At 42.5% G+C, this 20,482-nt stretch overlaps 2 protein-coding genes across 2 annotated transcripts in view; one reads left to right on the top strand and one right to left on the bottom strand.

The window, feature by feature from the left end:
• LOC147339205 (protein TANC1-like) overlaps positions 1–2,537 on the top strand; it is a 49,906-nt gene extending 47,369 nt beyond the window's left edge. Inside the window, exon 29 of the mRNA XM_086290539.1 lies at positions 43–2,537. Coding sequence (XP_086146665.1) covers positions 43–1,396 — 1,354 coding nt within the window. The 3' untranslated portion in view covers positions 1,397–2,537. The remainder of the gene's footprint in view (positions 1–42) is intronic.
• On the bottom strand, positions 1,125–20,399 carry LOC147339207 (WD repeat, SAM and U-box domain-containing protein 1-like). The gene is made up of 13 exons (XM_086290547.1): positions 20,309–20,399; positions 19,158–19,569; positions 18,492–18,679; positions 17,961–18,047; positions 17,346–17,439; positions 16,697–16,730; positions 16,535–16,575; positions 12,878–12,984; positions 12,732–12,749; positions 12,258–12,284; positions 11,788–11,967; positions 10,378–10,512; positions 1,125–10,293 (listed from the first exon to the last, which is right to left on the bottom strand). Exons 2-13 carry the CDS (start codon positions 19,553–19,555, stop codon positions 10,142–10,144), a joined length of 1,461 nt encoding a protein of 486 aa, XP_086146673.1. The 5' UTR covers positions 19,556–19,569; positions 20,309–20,399; the 3' UTR covers positions 1,125–10,141.
• Positions 20,400–20,482: the final 83 nt, after the last annotated feature.

Consider the following 20,482-nt stretch of genomic DNA (forward strand, 5'->3'; position numbering starts at 1 on the left):
TTTTAAAAAGTTCCTTTTGTTCGTTTTCTCGGTTCTCCCCAGGCAGTTTGCTGCAGCGCTGGCAGATCTCCACGAAGCAGCACGACTCTGCCCGTCCAACCGGGAGATCCGACGCCTGCTGGCACGAGTAGAGGAGGAATGTAAGCATCATCAGAAGCTTTCCAGCAACAACTCGGCACAGGGTTACAACAGGGACCCTCACACCCACCATCATCAAACCACAGAGGAGGAAACGGACATCTTTTCACAGGGAAGTCTGGAAAGGCACATCCCAGCAGAGCAGGCCAATGCGGAGAAGGAAGAAGAAAAGGAAGATGGCGAGGAGGTGAGCCTGCAGTGTGGGAAAAGTCCTGAATTTTGGCCTCTGAATCCATACGCTCCGAACAGGACTCTCCCCGGAGCTGTGGCCTTTGGATTAGGAGATCAGTCGCCGAGCTTTCATCAAGAGGAATATGTACAGAACCAGCTGTTTGTGGACATGCCCGAGCCAGTTCCTGCTGTTAACAGGCAACTCCAGAGCCAGGGCAGCAGGACTCATCACCAGTGCCACTCCCTCCAGTCAGGGAGCAGAATTGGGGGCAGGCCTCTGTCTCTGTGCGGTCCTTCTAGTCCTTTGCCAGGTAGACACATCTCCACCTCTCTGAGGCCTGCACCTGTTATGGGTATCGACATCGGCCCTGGATCCTGTGAACACTCTGGGCTCAGTCCTACTGAGCACTATCACCCTATGTCTCCCAACAGCTCCTCCCCACCTGGACCTCTGCAGATGTACCAGCCGCGCTCCTCCAGCTTCTCCAGGGGCTCTGACAGGCTCTCTACCCACTCTGTGGCTCTGGATGGCCTGGCGCTCGCTTTAGGTGCTGGTATGGAGGTTAGGCGGGAGGGTGGTGGAGCAGGAACAACAGGCTCAAGGGGCTCCAGCTCCAGTCAGGCCTCCAGTGGGAACCTGTCAGATGGGGGCAGGCAGCAGGCACCAGATGCCCCGTGCCCTATCAAGAGCAGCGGTAGCTTCAAGACAAAACCTGAGTTAAAGCCCCGGCCCTTTATGGGGGTCATGGACAAAGCGGTGCGAGTCAGCCAGCAGGCCTCTGGCCTGAGCCGGCAGGGAGGAGGGGTGGAGAGCTTCAGCATGTCCGTGATGGAGTTCCAAGGGCTGAACAATGAGTTCAAACACGCATCATTCCAGGAGCAGCACTCTGTGAGCCACAGCAACAGCCAGCAGCAGGGCCGTGAGTTTGGAGACCGGCTGCACCAGCGAGAGGGCAGAGGTACCACATCCTCCCAGCTACGCTTCCCCGAGGGGAGGCACAGGCAGGCGAGCCTGACGAGAGACAACCCAGCTCTGCACATGGCTCCCATAAAGCCCAAACGCTCTTTTATAGAATCCAACGTCTGAGCGTAGTTTCTCAAAGCACAGGAGCAGGCTGGTTTTTTTCAACAAGCTATGTCCCACATTAGGTAGCAAGGGAGACGGGCGTGAGAGCGGCTCCCTTCCCTGAGCCTGTTTTGTAGATTTATGCTGCTGCACTGCATTTACAATCTAGAACCAGTGTTCAACTCAGGCTACTATGCTTTTGCTTACATGTATACAGCTAGTGTATTCAAGAAGACCAGACATACCTTAAGTAGGGATTTAAATTTAAAAAAAAAAAAAAAAGAGTAGTCTATTGTCTCAACTTTTAATTCATAATATCAAATATAGAAAACTGAGAAAGCTTTGTGCACGAATATACGAAACCTCACGCTGTTTGTTGCAGGATATGACCATTTCTATTGTGAAGTGTCTTTTAAAAAACATTTATATTTGTACGGTGTACACTATATTTGCAGATTATCTATTTCCCTGTAAGTGGTTATCTGTTAGCATTACAGGCTTCAGAACGGATTACTTCGTGTACCCGAGATCCTTTTTCTTGGTGCATTTGACTAGAAAAACACAAAAAAAAGGCACTGTACATGACATTGTTGGACAGCTTCTTGTCATAATCTTACAAGTGACTGCTTCAGTATTCACAGTAAATGTTATTTATTTTTGCATAGCAGAGAAAATATTCATATGAAGTGTTTATTGGTTTATTCAGACTTGAGAAAGAGCTTTTACAGAATGTGGGATAAAGAGAGAAAACAGAAACTTAAGACTTAATATATGTTCATAGTTGTCATATACACTTTTCAGAGTCATACTATGGATTACAGAATATTACCACATTAATATTGTGGTATAATAAAATATTCCTGGATGACTACATTTCTACAGCTCATTCTTTCATTTTACTCCATAAAATGTTGCTTAAAGCTTCCGGGTGTGTGGGTGGGAGAAAGGCCTTTCACAGGACCTTTCACATAACTCGCCTAAATTGACATTAAAACGAGCCTTTGAAGTAAACTTCGTTGTTTAAAACTGTGGATGTTGCGTTTTCATATAAACCAAGAATGAGGGAACATTTTTGCTTCACAAACGGCAGCAACTGATGCTGTTAAAAGAAGAGGGAAGCATGCCCCAACTTTACCTTTTCCAAGCATCAAAGTTTAAAGACATGCTATCATCATATGGTTTTAATGATCTGAAATTGTTCTGAAATGATAAAAAGCATCCTTTTTTGGAAAAGGGTTGTAATAAACATCAATATAAAACACGGACTATCTTTCTCCAGTCTGGACTTGAGCATTTCGGGTCTCACCATCTTGGCTTTTCTGAACCACAATTTCTCGTGTGAGGAGTGGAAATGAGTTAGAAACTGCCAAATGCTACACAAATGAGCATCATCTTGTATTCAGCAAGACTTTAAACTAGTGACTGAGTTTATAAAGTCATCAGGAAGATGTTTACTGAGCCCATAAACGAAGAGAGCAGAAGGATTTCTATCAGGCTTCTTATGAATTTTGCTTCTTTGTGCAACCAGAGCAGTCGCCCCCTGCTGGCTAATAGAAAGAATGCAGGTGAAAGGCACTTCCACATTGGCGTCGCTGTTCCAACACAGCAGCTATGTTCATCTTTCACATCAGAGGTGGGACCAAGTCATTGTTTTGCAAGTCTCAAGTAAGTCTCAAGTCTTTATCCTCAAGTCAAGCCTCAAGTAATGTCAGGCAAGTCAGAGTCGAGTCTCAAGTCACTGGTGTAAAAGTCCGAGTCAAGTCTCAAGTCTGAAACTTTGAATTTCAAGTCCTTTCGAGTCTTTAAAAAAAAAAAAACGAAAAAATAATGTTGCAGTTATGCTAAATGTAAATATTAGACCATGTAATTTTAAAATCTGTGTTTTTCTCAACACATGACAAAATAGTGAACTTAGAAAATATACACAAATTGTGAAATTGCACCTCTTTAAAATGCAGCTCAATTAAACCTAGCTCCAAGAATAATTTTCACCGACAGTTCTGAGATAAGCTGCATGTTATTCTTGGATGCGGTTGTAGGACCAGCTTTAAAATCGCATGACAAAAATATCATACACATTAAAAAAAACTGCATCACCAACGTAGCCTGGAAAACATTTGCTAGTTAGATGAAGTCAGCTATCTCATCTTAGCATATTTATATGCATATTTATAATCATACGGTTCTTGGAGTGAGCGCATACACTCATGAAGTTTAGTAACTTCAGGTCACTGCAACAAGCCCAGGTACAGTTTACCGACGGATGGGTGCAGGACCTTGAAATGCACCGTGTAGAACGAAAGACCATCGTACGTATCATAAGTTTACCAGTCTCACAAATTGTCGTCATAAATACACATTCCTTAACCGTTTATTAATAGGACCTTTGAGCTCAACGGTAATTAATTAGTAGTGGAAATAATTTCTGGTAGTGTTAAGATATTCATTGTGTGTACTCATGTTGTACAGTGTTTAACTGCATTATGGTTACTGTGGTTTAACAGAGACAGTATTTTAGTTGCCACCACAAGGAGGCACTGTTTCATTGTAAGAGCACGGATGCTGCGTCATCACGCCCCTAAGAAAAAAAAAGTATACCACAACGAAAATGGCACCCATGAGAAAAGTTTTGCCGCGTGTTGATGAGGAATAAAGTTCCCAAAATATTAAGGACATTTTTGCCTCCGTCGTCATTTTCCTTCGAGTTGATCGCTGTCGATGCTGCAATACTCAACAGGTTATGGGCCCAGGGCCGACTCGAAGAAGAGCCCTTTCTCATGAAGATCCGGAGCCACAACGGATAGCGGGCTAACGGCTAAATAGCAACATGGATCAACGAGGAGCAAGCAGGCTGCCTCGACTCATGTTTGACGGAGATGAGACCAGATATGAACTTTGGGAAACTAAGGTGCTTGGATATTTGCACTTGTTGGGATTAAAAGCCACTGTTCTGAAGGAACCGAACAGTGAGGCTGAAGTAGCAGCAGACGGTAAGAAGAAAGCTGACGCTTACGCTGAGTTAATCCAATTTTTGGACGATAAAAGCCTCTCACTGATTATGAGAGATGCCCCTGATAATGGGAGAAGAGCATTAGAAATATTGAGGGACTACTACGCTGGAAAGGGGAAGCCCCGAATCATCAACCTGTACACCACGCTATCATCGCTTCAGAAAAAGAGGGAAGAGACTGTCACAGACTATGTCATCAGAGCAGAGGCCGCCATTACAGCACTGCGCAATGCGGGTGAGACTTTAGGTGATGGATTATTGATTGCTATGGTTTTAAAAGGTCTACCTGAAAGTTTTAAGCCATTTGCAATACACGTTACTCGCGATAAAGACGATATGACATTTGCTGAGTTCAAAACAAAGCTACGGAGTTTCGAAGACACTGAAAAGTCAAGCGCATCCGAGTGTAGCGACAACGTAATGAAAACAGGAGGAAGAACCGGGCGTGAGCACACGAGATCCAGCGCACAATGCAGATACAAGAGCGATGTGGACATTGTGTGTTTCAAGTGTGGACTAAAAGGCCACCGAGCAAAAGTGTGCAGACGGAGGACGTGGTGCAGTCATTGCAAAAGCAGCACACACAGTGATACCACATGTAGACATAAAGACAAACAAGATGGCGCGCGGAAGGTCGCAGATGAGAGCGGCAACGGATCCAAAGCAGAAACGCCAGATTATGCCTTCAGGATTAAGGGCGTAGACATCAAAGTCCAGCAGTCAGCGTACAGCATTGAGGAGAAAGGCCTGTTGGTGGACACTGGGGCTACCTCACACATCATTAACAGCATCGCCAAGTTCAAGAGCTTCGACGACGCGTTCAGACCGGAGTCACACAGCGTAGAACTGGCAGACGGTACCCAGTGCAGAGGCGTCGCCCAACAGAGGGGGGACGCAGAGGTGTTCCTGATTGACAATACAGGCCAGCGACGCAAAGCAACGCTGAAAGATGCGCTGTTTATTCCATCATACCCCCAGAACATATTCTCTGTAAAGTCAGCCACTGCATTAGGAGCAACAGTCACCTTTAAACAAGGGCAGGACACGTTGACCCACAAAGACTGTACTAACTTTAACATTCATGTGTATGGCAAGTTGTACTATTTGCAGACTGAAGTTGAGGGTAATGATAAGTGTAACACCTGTCATGACATACAGGCATGGCATGAGATATTAGGTCATTGCAACTATGAAGATGTAGTAAGATTGCAAGGTGTGGTTAACGGTATGCAGATTAAGGGGAGAACCGATAGACCTGAAAAGGAATGTGAAGTGTGTATCCAGGGAAAGTTTGCACAAACCCGAAACAGAGATCCTGATACAAGAGCAAAGGCTCCTTTACAAATGGTACACACAGATTTAGCAGGTCCGATAGCCACTGAATCTATTGATGGGTACAAATATGTGCAGTCATTCACTGATGATTATTCAAACTCAGTGTTTGTATATTTCCTGAAGACGAAAACTGATACAGTGCAGGCAACAGAGAAATTTCTAGCGGATGTTGCACCATATGGCAACGTAAAATGCATTAGATCAGACAATGGGACAGAGTTCACATGCAGAGATTTCCAAACCCTGTTAAGGAAAAATGGCATTAAGCATGAGACATCAGCCCCGTACTCACCCCATCAGAACGGTACCGCCGAGAGGGGGTGGCGTACTCTTTTCGAGATGGGCAAGTGCATGCTAATTGAGAGTCGGCTACCGAAATGCCTATGGAACTATGCCATTCAAACTGCTGCTGTAACACGGAACAGATGCTTTAGTAAGCGAACAGGGAAAACACCCTACCAAATGCTGACAGGTAAAAAGCCAGACTTGTCAAAAATGCAGAAATTTGGGTCTGTGTGCTATGCATACAAACAGGACAAGGGGAAACTTTATTCAAAATGTGACCAAGGTTTCTTTGTAGGTTATGATAAGAACAGTCCCGCCTACTTAGTTTACCACCCTGAAACTGAGAAAGTTCAGAAACATAGACTTGTTAAGTTTGTGAGCAAAGTAAATGTAGAAAGACAAACACAGACAGATGAGGGAGAACTAAATGATGACTGTAGCAGAGTAAGACAGCCTATGGCTAACAGACCTTCAGAGAAAGGTGACAAGGACAATGAGGTTCCAGAACCTATTGTGACAGACACAAGTCCACAAAGTGGTATACCTGATGAGCGTGAACGAAAAGAGACAAGTGTGACAAGTGATGGATTTGTCAACAAAAGGTATCCTCTTAGGGAGAGAAGAAAACCGGGACATTTAAATGACTTTGTAGCTGCCAACAGTGGCAGCGATGAGATCCACACTACCATAGACTACTGCTACAGGGCAGTGTGTGGTGTCCCAAACACATTTAAGGAAGCCATAGAATCAGCTAACTCAAAAGAACTGGATCAAAGCCATGGATGAAGAAATTCACTCGTTACGGGAAAATGACACTTTTACCCTAACCACTTTGCCAAAGGGAAAGAAAACAGTGGGGGGGAAGTGGGTTTATTCCGTTAAGAGTGACATTGAGGGAAACGACCGATACAAGGCAAGGTTCGTAGCCAAAGGTTACAGCCAACAGTTGGGGATAGATTATGGAGAGACATTCTCACCAACAGCCAACTTAACCAGCATAAGAGTTTTGTTACAGAAAGCAGCGCAGGACTGTTACTCCATCAAATGGATGTGAAGACAGCATGTTTACACGCTCCCATTGATTATGAAATCTACATTGATCAGCCAGAAGGTTATGAAGAGGGAGAAGGGCTAGTCTGTAGATTACAAAAATCCTTGTATGGGTTAAAACAATCTGGTCGTAACTGGAATAGGATCTTGCATGAATACCTAACAGCGAACAGTTTCAGGCAAAACCCAGCAGACCACTGTGTTTATACCAAAGAGACAAAAGATGGTAAGGTGATTATGATCATCTGGGTGGACGACCTGATAATTGCTGCTGGCAATGAAAAGGTAATGAAGGATGCGAAAGAAATGCTTTCAGTCAAATTTAAGATGAAAGACTTGGGCAGACTTAAGCATTTTCTGGGTATTGATTTCACTCAGTCTGATGGATGTGTAACAATGTCACAAGAAACCTATGTCAACAAGATACTGATGAGGTTTAACATGCAGAACTGTAAACCCAGAGGAACTCCCTGTGATCAGAAGTTGTGTTACACAGAAGGTGCTACTAAGATAAGAGATGTGAGGATGTATAGAGAGGCTGTAGGCAGTCTTATATACCTTGCATCAGGTACCCGTCCTGACCTGAGTTTTGTGGTAAGCAAGTTATCGCAACATTTCCATGAGCCTACAGAAGAACAGTGGGGAACTGTGAAACATGTGTTGAGATATCTCAAAGGGTCCAAAGATAAGAAGTTGTGTTTTAGAAGAAACAGATGAAAATTTGGGTCTAGTGGCCTACAGTGATGCTGACTGGGCAGGTGATACTGCCGACAGACGCAGCACTACTGGTTACTGTGTACGTCTATGTAACAACAGTTCTTTAGTTTCATGGAAGACCAAGAAACAGCCCACTGTGGCGCTCTCTACCTGTGAAGCAGAGTATATGGCTCTGGCTTCCACAATGCAAGAGTGTATATATTTAGAACAGCTTTTGAAAGGTATAGATGACTACAGCTACACTCAAACAATAGTGTACGAGGACAACCAGGGAACAATTGCCCTGGCTAAAAACCCTGTGAGCCGACAGAGGTGCAAACATGTGGACATTAAATATCATTTTGTAAGGTCCATTGTAAATGAAGAGAAAATGTGTCTGTTATATTGCACCACTGAAGAAATGGTTGCAGATGTTATGACCAAACCTGTTTCTAAGCTAAAACTTGCTAAGTTTGCTAACGTTATGTTTGGTGCTTAAAAGAAAAGAGGAGAGAAAAAGAAAAAAGGAAGTGTGGTAGAGATTGTACAACTGTTTATCGTTTATTGTACAACTTTTCTTTGATTCCAGCAACCTGAGTACAAGAGGGGGTGTTAAGATATTCATTGTGTGTACTCATGTTGTACAGTGTTTAACTGCATTATGGTTACTGTGGTTTAACAGAGACAGTATTTTAGTTGCCACCACAAGGAGGCACTGTTTCATTGTAAGAGCACGGATGCTGCGTCATCACGCCCCTAAGAAAAAAAAAAAGTATACCACAACGAAAATGGCACCCATGAGAAAAGTTTTGCCGCGTGTTGATGAGGAATAAAGTTCCCAAAATATTAAGGACATTTTTGCCTCCGTCGTCATTTTCCTTCGAGTTGATCGCTGTCGATGCTGCAATACTCAACAGGTAGCATCACAGAAATGTAGCAGTGACAATAATATTGTATGCTGTAATCGTACTGGGCAATTAGTGATACAAAAAACCTGTTTTATCCTGTGAATAAAAGTATATGTTTTTGTCAATGTACCATAATAACAGAAGCGAAACGCAATATTGTGTCAGGACAATTCACTATTTATGCACAATAAACAAAGGAGCATAGCGCCACAATTTCTGTTCAGCGCCAGACTTGCTTGTAACCTATATCACCAATTATGTTAAGAAAAATGACGCATTAACTACAACAGCAGACTGACCTTTGTAGAAATGCTTGGAGCAGACTAACCTGTGAGCTGGAGGGTTCTGGGACGTTATATTTGGTCTTTGAATGGCTGCAATCCAGGCCACCCGTCGCCTCTTTGTTACTTCGGAAACATGGCTCGAACAATTTCTCTTCAACGACGTAATCCGATAACAACCGATCTCTTTACCCGTCGGCTTCCCGTGGCTGTCATGCGACCGGCTATTGCAGTTAATAATACAACAGCTTCTTGACATTTTTGCGTTTCTTTTTATTGCTGTATAACTGATTTTAATTGAAAGGCTGCGTGCGCTAGTACCGCTTGCCACGAGTTCCCAGAATCCTTTGCAGTTCTACCCGTGAATGACGTCACATTTTCAATCTCTATATAATATGCATGTTAAATTTTATATTTGGGGTAAAATATCAAGTCTTTTCAAGTAAACCGGTTCAAGTCCAATTCAAGTCCCAAGTCATTGGTGTAAAAGTCCAAGTCAAGTCACAAGTCTTAGAACATTTTTTCAAGTCAAGTCTAAAGTCATAAAATTAATGACTCGAGTCTGACTCGAGTCCAAGTCATGTGACTCGAGTCCAAGTCATGTGACTCGAGTCCACACCTCTGTTTCACATACAGCCTAAGGTAAACAACAAGGTTACAGCAATCTAAATAAAATACACTGTAGATTCTTCTGATCTACAGTTAGTGCAAATAGTGTTTTGTGTATGTGTGTGTATATAAAATCAATAATGCTAATCAGTTTCACATAATAACAAAATAGTCACCTATTTGTAAAGTGAGGTTAGGGGAATCATTAAAAGCAATGCAGGCAAATAGTTTTCCTCATTCTTCACTGATCAAAAATCAAAGCAGGGATTTCACAGGAAGGACCAAATATGAGGAAATTGAAAACATGATCCAGCCTAAAAGTGACATATTTGCTGCAGCCAAAGCCAGTTGAATTTGAGTGAATAGCTAAGTGCATTCTTGAAAACTCTGGATGCTCATGCTGGTCTTTTCCCCCCCTCTGTGTGATAGCAGGCAGCTGATTGTTGATTCGGGTTGGTCGTTTAAAATCTGGCTAACTATCATGCACACCTTTTCCTGAAACGGTGCTGTGGGCATTTATCTGAGCACTGCATTCTGCTTCTCTACACTTCAGTGAAAAATCATTAGCACGCCAGCTCAGATCCACAGATGTCTATTGGCTGGTCTTCCAGCGACCAATAGCCATCTTCAGGGTGTGGTTAGGGGTGAGCAGAGTCGTCAGCAAGGGGAGGTTGGTCATGGGGCTGGAGCGGTTTTTGGTATTAATCCAGCTCTCAATGGCCTCTTTTTCATATGAGTAGCCATCTGTTTGGGGTGGAAAAAACTGTGTAAACAACACAAAAAAGCACAAAGTAATGATGGAACACACGATCGATGATCTCAGCTCACCAGCAGCAATAACCGGCTCCTTCATCAGTTCTCTGGTGATTGGACACAGGAACTCATCGGGAATGCCTAGACACACTGAATCACTCTTCAGCTCCTCCACCTTCCTCAGGAGTTTACTGCGCAGGCCGACTGACTCTACAGACACACATCAGCCACAGAACAGAGGCACATAAAGACTCGGTGTGCAGTGATTCAAAGAAAGAAAGAAAAAAGGAAAAGGAAAATAGCTGAGCATCAAGTGGAACAAGCTGAACTGACCCAAACACTGACAGTAATATCAATACGATGAAGCCTCTGAGCATTTGTTATTCGTGTCTTTAGCACTGCGCTCTCGGGTGACAAATGTGAGCGTGGGTGAGGGTGGTGGGACCAGACCATGTCTGCTGTCTGTCCAATTCAAAGATAAATGCTCAGCAGCTACCCGGGGGCCAGTTTTACTTTGAAAAAAAATAAATCATCACACAGAAATTATAGTTTACAAATAAACAATCTCATAAAAAATGCCTTAACTGCAAATGAACACAAAGGACTTTAAACATTGTGTGCTTTCTTCTCAAAGAGGCATTGATTTCACTCTCAGCTTTGAAAAACGCGTCAGGGCGCTCCGTCTCTCTGTCATTGTAGCAGATAAAACAGACTACTACTCTAACACTCTTCTCCAAGTTAGTTCTGGTTACAAGCAAGGTGGGATTCACGCGGCGTTACTAAGAACAGAACAATGTGAACGCGAGCTGCCACGGCGAGGAGTGATTGACAGCGACTGTGGGATGAAAATGACGGCACGGCAATGCAACAAACATTTGCTGACAACTACGTGACGAACACAGGCCTAGCTGGTAGACTGACATCGACAACATAACGCTCCGACTTTGCCGAGCGGTTTCACTTGATGGTGAAAGGGGGGAGGAAAAGAAACAAAAGCGTCTGATCAACTAAAAATAATACATTCAGACAGACTTGGAAATAACCAATAGGGCTTAGGTATAAATCCACTTTATACCGTATGGGGAATTCTGTTTTGATGATTGGGTTATGTAACTGAAGAAGCGCTCCAGATTAAACGTCCGAACCGCTAAGGTCCCTAAAGCTTAGTGGTTTCCCAGTGCAGCCTAATATTACATAATCTTGCTGAGTAAAACCCCCCCCCACCCCCTCCCCATCAGCACCCATTCCTTCACCCTTACTTTGATTTAATATGCCATCTTTTATCCATGTAAATAGGTGCAAAAATCCTAATCCGCACGCGGCCGTGCTCATTCTCACAAGAGACCCGGCGTGTAATGCTCATAAGACTGGGCTTTTATCCTTCTGTTCTGGACAAAAAGGAAAGTATTAGGACTGTGGGAAAAGGAGGGAGTGGGGAAGCGGCGCCGCTCTCGCTGAGCAGCGTGTGATGCTCGTCTTCCTCACCGACGTGCAGCTCTGACGCCAGTGTTTCCTTGGTGAGGCTGAGCAGCTCTGTCCCATCTATGTTATTGGCCTTAAATCTGTCCACCAATCCCTCGAGGCCTTCCTCCAGCAGCCACTCTGACACATCGTCCTCCGACCAATCGCTGACCAGCAGCTTCGATCGGCCTCCCGAGGCTCTCCCTGAGAGGGTGAGTCAAAGCAAGATGGTCAGTCCTAGACAGCTTTTGAAAAATGGACACATATTCTCCATGCAAGGCGAACCTGGAGTCCGGCTGACTGCTTATTGATCGTGAGGCTGTGGCTGTTACAGCGATATAAATAAATGTTTGAAAGATTAATGTGAAACCAAACGTGAATAGTGTGATTAGGACAAAAACAATCGCAGGCTTTCGTGCACACTTTGTCTCAGGACTGGAATATTTTTGTATAGAATATCTGCAACACATAATACAGTAAAGCTGTCTTATCACCTTTGATTGAAGTCTGAGCAGATTCTTCTGCAAGACAAACAAAACAAAGAAAAAGAACCGTAAACATGAGAAATGCAATGAAGTCTTTGGGCCAACTGCAAACACGTGAGAGTGGCGAGTGATTGAGGAAACGAGGGCGACCGTGAAACCAACATCTGTGCCCTTCTTTAGGAGACGAAGCTGCTTTAACATGTAAAATCTTAACACACACAAAAAAAGAGCCAATGATGCTCTTGAGCTGAAACACTGTTATTAAAGGTTATACTGATTCGTACTCAGCAGAGAATATAAAGGTTATAAGGTCTTTAAAAAATCCTCTGTTTTTCAGAGCTGGCAAAAAAGGAGCAATAAAAGCTGGCCTGTTACTGCTGAGTGTTGCTTGCTGTTGTACTCAGTCTGCTGTTGTTGTTGTTAAAGTGACATAAAAATGTGTCCAAACAAGAAAAAACAAAAAAAGATAGAAAGAAAACCAACCAGGCAACAGCTTCCCGCCTTTCCGTTGGACGGGGAGGTGCAGTAAGGGAGAAAAACAAAAACAGATTACAGGAACATTTTTACAACTCATCAAAACATAGATGTGACTCTTCTAAAGTGATGCGTGTGGGTTTTTCCCTCCCTACCGTTTCCACCGCAACCATCCTCCAGCCTCCAGATGTTTATGGTCTTATCCATAGATCCTGTAGCAATAAGCGGTGAGGTCGGAGAGAAGGCGCACGCCGTCACGTACCTGCAGCAGAGGATAACCACCTGAACGCTGCTTCTATTCACAATACAGGTATAATTTCTCTATATGGTAAAAAATAACAGACTGACAGAGAAAGGTGTCCGAACAGATTTACCAGGCAAACAGCTTATGCATGATTCACCGACAACAATTATGCCAATAACACAATCACATCGATGTCAATGGGCGGGATTACATTTTCAACATCAATGCAATCATTTCCAAGAATCATACACGAACGTAATGATTACCTTGGATTTCAAATTACTCCAGCAGCTTGATAATTGTTTTTATTTTCTACTACTTTTTTAAATTAAATTACACATACACATACTACTATGCATTAATAATTCTGAAGGAAATTCACAAAGTTTTACCTTATTTTAAACTACATGTAAAAAGAAAAATGAAAAATAAGACGTTGAGTAAACCTTTGTTATACAAGCACTCAAACAGAGTCTATTAAAATCAGTAATTCAGAAGTCAAAGTGGAAAGAACCACATCTCAGTCCTGCTAAGCAGCTCGATGACTTAAAGGGAATCTTTGATGTCAGTTTCCAATTGCATGTTTGCTTGTTAATACCTGGACTTGCCTAGAGTAGCTTTGCATGATTCACAGTTCAGAATAATCCTGATTAATCTTACACTGGGGCTTGGTGCACTGTCTGAAACAAACCGTTTTAGCTCCTTTTCTTTCACTTTAAGGAAACTTTCTTCTGAATGTCTGCTTGGGGGAGGAGCTTGATAAGAGATCTGTCATGAGAGCTGTCATAAGAAACGGTCACAGCAGATGGCTGTCCCTCCCTGAGCCTGTTTCTGCTGGAGAAAGTGACAAAGGTTTCTTCCTGTTAAAATTGAGTTTTTCCTTCCCACTGTCGCCAGCGTGCTTTCTCATAGGGGGTTGTGTACTTGTTGGGGTTTCTTTACTTTACAATATGAAGCACCTTGGTGACCGTTGTTGTGATTTGGCCCTCTAATAAGGAAAATTAACTGAATTGAAGACATGAGCACATTCATGCTCTCTGACCTCATGCAAAAGCAAAGAGTAGGAAAAAGAAACCTCTCTGAAATTGAGTGATTAGGCTGAAGCCTAGTTTGAGCTGACAGGGATTACTTGGACACATCCTCGCCTCATTATCTGGAACTTTGACTCTTTAATATGAGCATCGACTATTCTAACAGGAAATAAGACAAAGCATAATAGGTCTGCTTGAAGCTTTAAAACTGCAGTTGCTTCCTAGATGGCCAAAAGTTTTTTTAATTCTGGCTTGATGCTACATATGTCACAGTGATAAAAATGCTCTCCATCAGGACCAATTCAGTGAAGGCTTACCATGCTGAAAGCCGCACTGAGCATCTCAATAAGGATTAAAATCAAATTCTCAGCGGATTCAGTAAAGTCAAGGCAGCGTTAATGAGTCCAATCTCTCTTGAACCTAAGCTGGATTGCTGAGAAATGATGATCCACAAAAGCTAGCTGGCTTCACACAAATATCTCTACGATTAAAAGAGCTGAAAGAGAGGCACGCACTAACCCGACCTAAGAGACTCTCACAATGTTGTATCATCAGTTTGTCTAACTCAAAGCAGTTTCCTGAAGACATTTTGTCAAGTAATGAAAAAACTTCTTCCCCATTTATCCACTTTTCCTCAACTTGCCGCTTGCTTCCTCTTCAGTTAGTGATTTTCCAAAACGACTTTCATTCGCCCCGCTGAAAGGAGTCTGCTGCCTTTCAGACACAGGTGGCTGGATGGACGTATAAATAGCATGCAAGTGTGATCGTTCAGCTGTGGGTTTTGCGTGGGTGGGAGGGACAGAGTGAGACTAGTCTTACCTTTTTCTAAAAAAAACACAAGTTTAGGGACAACAATGCAACACAACCCGTTTTAATCATGTAGATCAGCGGCCCCCAACCTTTTTTGCACCATGGACCGGTTTATGCCCGACAATATTTTCACGGACCGGCCTTTAGGGTGTCGCGGATAAATACAACAAAATAAAACTAGTACCGGTACTGAAAAAAAGAAGATTTATTCATAACACACGTGAAAAGACCCAGGAAAACCGAGTTAACGATAAAAACGATAACAAAATAACGCTGAAAACCATACATTTCACACCTGAGCCTCAACTCTCGCGGCCCGGTACCAAACGACTCATGGACCGGTACCGGTCCGAGGCCCAGGGGTTGGGGACCGCTGATGTAGATCACATCATGGGCGGAGTTTCAGCTATCGCTTTCCCCACAAACATGGGACTTAATGAGTTTTGAATTTTGTGTTTCTTTTATACAGACGCGTTGTCCACCAGCAGGGGCGGAGCAGGGTGGTGGCCACGGGCAGACTTGACACCTGGTTGTGCACCAGTTAGGGGGCAAAAACATACTGCAAGAGATTTAGATCCAGTACCTACTATTTCCAGTAGAATATTCTTGCAGAACCCTAGCTACCCCTAACCCTGTTTTAGTGAGAAAAAAGAAAAGAAGTCAATAGTTTTTGATGTGCGTTATCTACTGATGGCCAACAGTCACATATTCTGAATAGAGATTAGAGTCAGAATACTTGTCAACAATGATGACTTGGAGCCCAAACGCCTGTTAAAGATGTAGATTTTGTAATAATTTAAAGGTTACATGAAAATATTATTATGAATCTGGCTGTCTCTACATAACTGACTGCCACGGAGAAACCGTATAGACCTCTTTCATCGCTCAGCCACACAAGATGATAAAAACAAGATTGAAACCTCCATGCAACTAGAAATGTTGGTTACCTGGTGACTGCACTCAACTGTTTACCGTCTGAGACTGTTTGCAAGTAGTTGTGGCAAACATCTGGTCATCCAGAGAATGAGTGTCCAACACCCTTAACTTCTGCCTGACCACTTTTGATCATGAAGCGACTGCACAGGTCGCAGACTGACTCCAAACACTTTTGAATAAGTCCAGTTTAATTCATAAAAACAACCAGATTGCCAACATGTTGCAATCAGGCTAAATGAGTCTGTGCTCATGATCACAACTCATCTGCAACAGGTCTCTCTGTAAAAACAACCACTTGGCTATTCTGGTTTTATTCCTATATAAAAGCAACATGGCTAAGTGCCTATGTCATTTCCATCAGTTACATCAGTGTTATGCAGCAACTACATCACTGTTTATGGAGAAATTTACAAATTGCTGCAAGAAGAAATTAAAAACAAGAGCTCAGGTCTGTATAAAACCACAGCAAGTAATATAGACAAAACCAATAGTGCAAAAATGATCACAGTAACTTCAATTATTTTATCATTAGCTTTAACTTTAGCTATTTTAAATATTCAAAATCTTATATTGTGGCCAATTTTGTATGCTGTAATTTCTAGTTTCATCAGACGTATCAATTTAAGAATACAGAAATACAGAATCAAATCACGAACTAAACAGAAAAGAATTCTGCCTGGCAAGTTGGGAGAAAATTTCAGTATCGTCTTTGTGACACAAAGTCGTGCTTATACTCAGTGTGAAAATCCAGCAAACAAAGCCTCACCACGTCAGTGAAAATCAATGTTTACCTTTCGTGCTGTTTCAGCCTGTAAAGCAAAACTGCATTCTCCTGCAGACAATATGAGCAAAAAACAAAACATGAGCTTTCTGTATTCAATCCAGACAGATATATTTTAAAATACAATTTAAGCTAATGCCGCTTGGTAAATCAGAATAAGAGAAGTGCTTACAGCATCATAAATTGTGACTGTTTTGTCCACAGAGCTGAAAGACATAAAAATATGAGATTAAAAAAAAAAAAAAAGATTACAACCACCTAAAAAACATTTGTATTGCTTAACTGTTAAATGCAGCACAGTAGGCTGGACTCAAATTCGTGTTCACCCATTAAGAAATAGAGCAGTCCATGTCTCCCTCTAGTGTTTGCTCCTGAGTACTGCACCGTTATATTTGTGCAGAGGTGGCCTACTTACACATCCAGGAAAACAATCTATATTTCAAAGCAGACTTTTGATCTCAAATAGATCAAGACACGGATGCTGAGGTATTTCAGATCAAGCGAGGGGTGTCAAATATAGATTTAGCTTGAAACTATGAGGGAATCAAGCTGGCTAGAAATCGTGTAAATGTGCTGCATGTTTTGGCCCATCAAATACAATTTGAGTACAATTTATATGGCAGCTACCCTCACAGTGTACCAGATTTAATTAATCTCATTACTTTGAGAGAGTGGTGCATTAAGCCAACTCCAAAATCATAAAATAAGTCCTAATTTAATATGCAATAATTTCCCAAAGTAAAGAAGAGCAAGTATTATTAATTTAATTATTAAACACAATTAGACAGCAGATGTTTTGAAAAGTAAAGTTGAGCTCTCACCCAGACACAAGTAGCTGCCCATCTGAGGAGTACGCACAGGAAAGGACGGGAGCTGATTGGCCAGTTAATGTGTGCAGGAGCTTCATCTTATACGCTGCGGAAGATAAATCACATTTGCACAAAGATCAAAATACACAGCAAGCTGGACTGTTTTCAGTTTAAGGATTAGATGGTAACATCCAGAAATAAAGAGTCTCTTTAAGGTAAAAAGAAAGAAAGGTGGGGGAGTGAAGTACAAACAGTTCATCTGCAGTTAATTTTAATAACAGCATAAAAAAAACTGGTAGCTCGTTTGGACTTGCAGCACCAGTGATTTGAATCGTTGTGCCTCTGGAAATGCATACACATCAAACTCTGAACGAGTGCACACTGAGAGGCTACAGTTTCACCACAGTGCAGGCTTCAACGGGTCACATGACAACATGATAGTCAAATTCTGCCTTAAATGGTATTACTGTGACAGCTGTTTAGCATCCGTGGAGTCTGGCATGTAGGAACAGAGGACGTGAAATCCAGGTTTGCAATGTTAGCTGATATGCAAAGAGGTCGTAAAAAATAACAACAGAAAGGGATCAAATGAGAGGAGATATACGGAGAGGGAGCGCCGCACTCTACCTCCAGAGCTCAACTTGTTTATGGCCCATATCTTCAGCAGGCTGTCCTGTCCACAAGACGCCACACGAAACTGCACAACTTGACCCCCTGAAAGACAAAAACAATAAAATGCAAAGAGAGTCTCAGTCTCTCACAAAGAAAATTACTAATAAACAATCAGTCCAAGTCCAAACAGAGCAGCAGTGTACGGATCACACCACTGATGGCATTTTAATCAAACAGCATTGCAGTAATTTGACCTTGTGTACTTTCTGGTGACTCTTCTACAAGGGATGGTGTGAGATCACTAAAAAAAATGTTATCTGCATTTTATTTAGTGATTTATTTATTTATTTGTGATCAATAAAATGGTTGTGTCACATCTATTATCGGTGTCTCTTTACTCACATAAAAAAAATTTTTAATCTGAAGAATCCAGTTTGATTTGAAAAAATACTAAATATCTGCAGGAATTGTATGCGTCCAATGTGTAAGGGCCTTTATTCCCAGAGGCTGCTGTAAAACACCCTGATGCACAGCAACAGTTCTCACCGCTGAGGATGCTCGGAGCGAAGGTACAGCAGGAGACGCCCAGGTCGTGGGCGTTCTTCTCTGCGTGGAGCTGGTTCATGCGCAGGTCCCACAAACGCAGGTCTCCGTATGTGGAGCCAGTCATAAACATCTGACTGCAGGGGCTAAAGGAGCAGGCTACCATTGTTGTGTCATTCACTGCCCCGGTCCTTCACAAAAACAACCGACAGCAGCTGCATGAGCAATTTATTTTTCACTTCAGGGCTATTATCATTCCCATTTATTAACACATGGAAACTGATAGTGACAGGAGGCCAGTGCAAACACTGGTGCAGACTCCCGTTTACATTTATGTTCCAGCTCATTTTTGTCATTATAACAAAAACTACAGACCTGTATAATGTTGAGAAGTCTTAATGTTAAGAACATCTTTAAATTTACCATCAGCCGATAACACAATAGCTTATAATAAACAACAATTATTTTAATTCTCAACTAATCTTCCATGTAATCTTGCTATCAAAAGTCAGAAAATTGTGAAAATGCTTGTCACGTTTTTTTTGTGACATTTAGAGTCACACTGCAAGATAGAGGCTTCCTAGCATTTAAGAAACTCCAGCAAGGGAAAGTTCCCTTGTTTTCCCCTTAAATAATTTAGCTTCAGAGATACTCGGTTAACAATTTTACCTTCGCAGCTGTCTGGAGGGAAAATCCCAAAGAGCCAAAGTGCCATCAGATGCACCAGAAACCAAGTGGAGAGAGTCAGGAGAGAAAGCGCAGATCCTGACGGGGCTACGGCCAGGATGCTCCAGCACAGCCTCGATCTCACCCGAGACCATTGACCAGATCACCGTGGTCGCATCTGTGGAGCACGAAGCGAGGAACTGACTACAGGTGCTGAAGCAGCAGCAGTGGACACTGTAGCCGTGACCTGTCAGCGGCGAAAAAGGCAGCTCGGAGAAATCACGGGCGTCGTATATCCTGAGGGTTTTGTCCCCAGAACATGTGGCTAACAGCTTGGCCGAGAAGGCGCACCAGTTGACATCGTCTTGATGGTGTTGTAAAGTGCAGATAAGGGATGTCATCTGGACAGCTGGACCTGAAGATGTCACAGATGGATTAAGAAAATAAAAAGCATAATTTGAAGAAAAAATAAAGTGTATTTAAATCCAAAACCACGGGATAAACAAACAAATATCAGACCAGTTTTGATCAGTTTCATCTTTAAATTTGACAACCCTTTTCCACCCATCAGTACTTAAACAACTAGAGAAGTAACAGATTATTTCACAATTATAAAATGCAACGTTGGCCTTTTTTTTTTTTTTACACTTTTTTACAAATTTAAAACAGCCTACTGAAAAACCCCATTTTACATTTAGTTCCCAATCCGATGGCTTTACACATCCCATTATTATTTTATTTGAAGTTGGGCTCAGTTTACTTACATTTTTGTTTCCTTAAAATGGACAACAAAAAAACAACAACAGGAAAATGTGTATACTTCTGCAAAGCCAAGTAACATCCTCTGTCATGTGGACAGCCAAGTTTTTGTTCCTATCTCACCTTTTACAACACAGCTGGATACACACTGAAAGTTTAAACCACCTGAACCCGTTTTCTAGCATCACATGTAAAGCTAGCAGGATGCTGCTGATGCTGTAGTGGCCGTAAGATCCGAGCGAGCTAACTGCGCTTCACAGCCGTAAAAACAGCGTCAAACTTCATGTCAAAAATCAAACAGTCAGCCCGTCTGTGGCCAAAACTGCCTAAGAAGCAAACCCAGGCTGCAAATGTTAAGAAATCTTGTTGTAATGTAACGTGTAACGTCTCCTCACCTTTCCCCGTCGAGATGTCTACTGTCTTCGGAGTTGTTTACTTCCTCGTCAATCACCTGACCATGACGTAATGCGGCCGCGTCACCCTTTCTGTATCGTAACTTTCTGTTGACAGGACTCTAATAGTTAAAGGCCTAAAGCTTGCTTCACAGTCTTTAACGAACAGCCGTATAT

This window comes from Aulonocara sp. 'chitande type north' Nkhata Bay, linkage group LG1 (genome assembly GCF_057382095.1).
Source record: "Aulonocara sp. 'chitande type north' Nkhata Bay isolate Kocher_YH1m ecotype deep benthic linkage group LG1, A_spYH_male_GT1.1, whole genome shotgun sequence".
In the NCBI taxonomy this organism is placed as follows: Eukaryota; Metazoa; Chordata; class Actinopteri; order Cichliformes; family Cichlidae; genus Aulonocara; species Aulonocara sp. 'chitande type north' Nkhata Bay.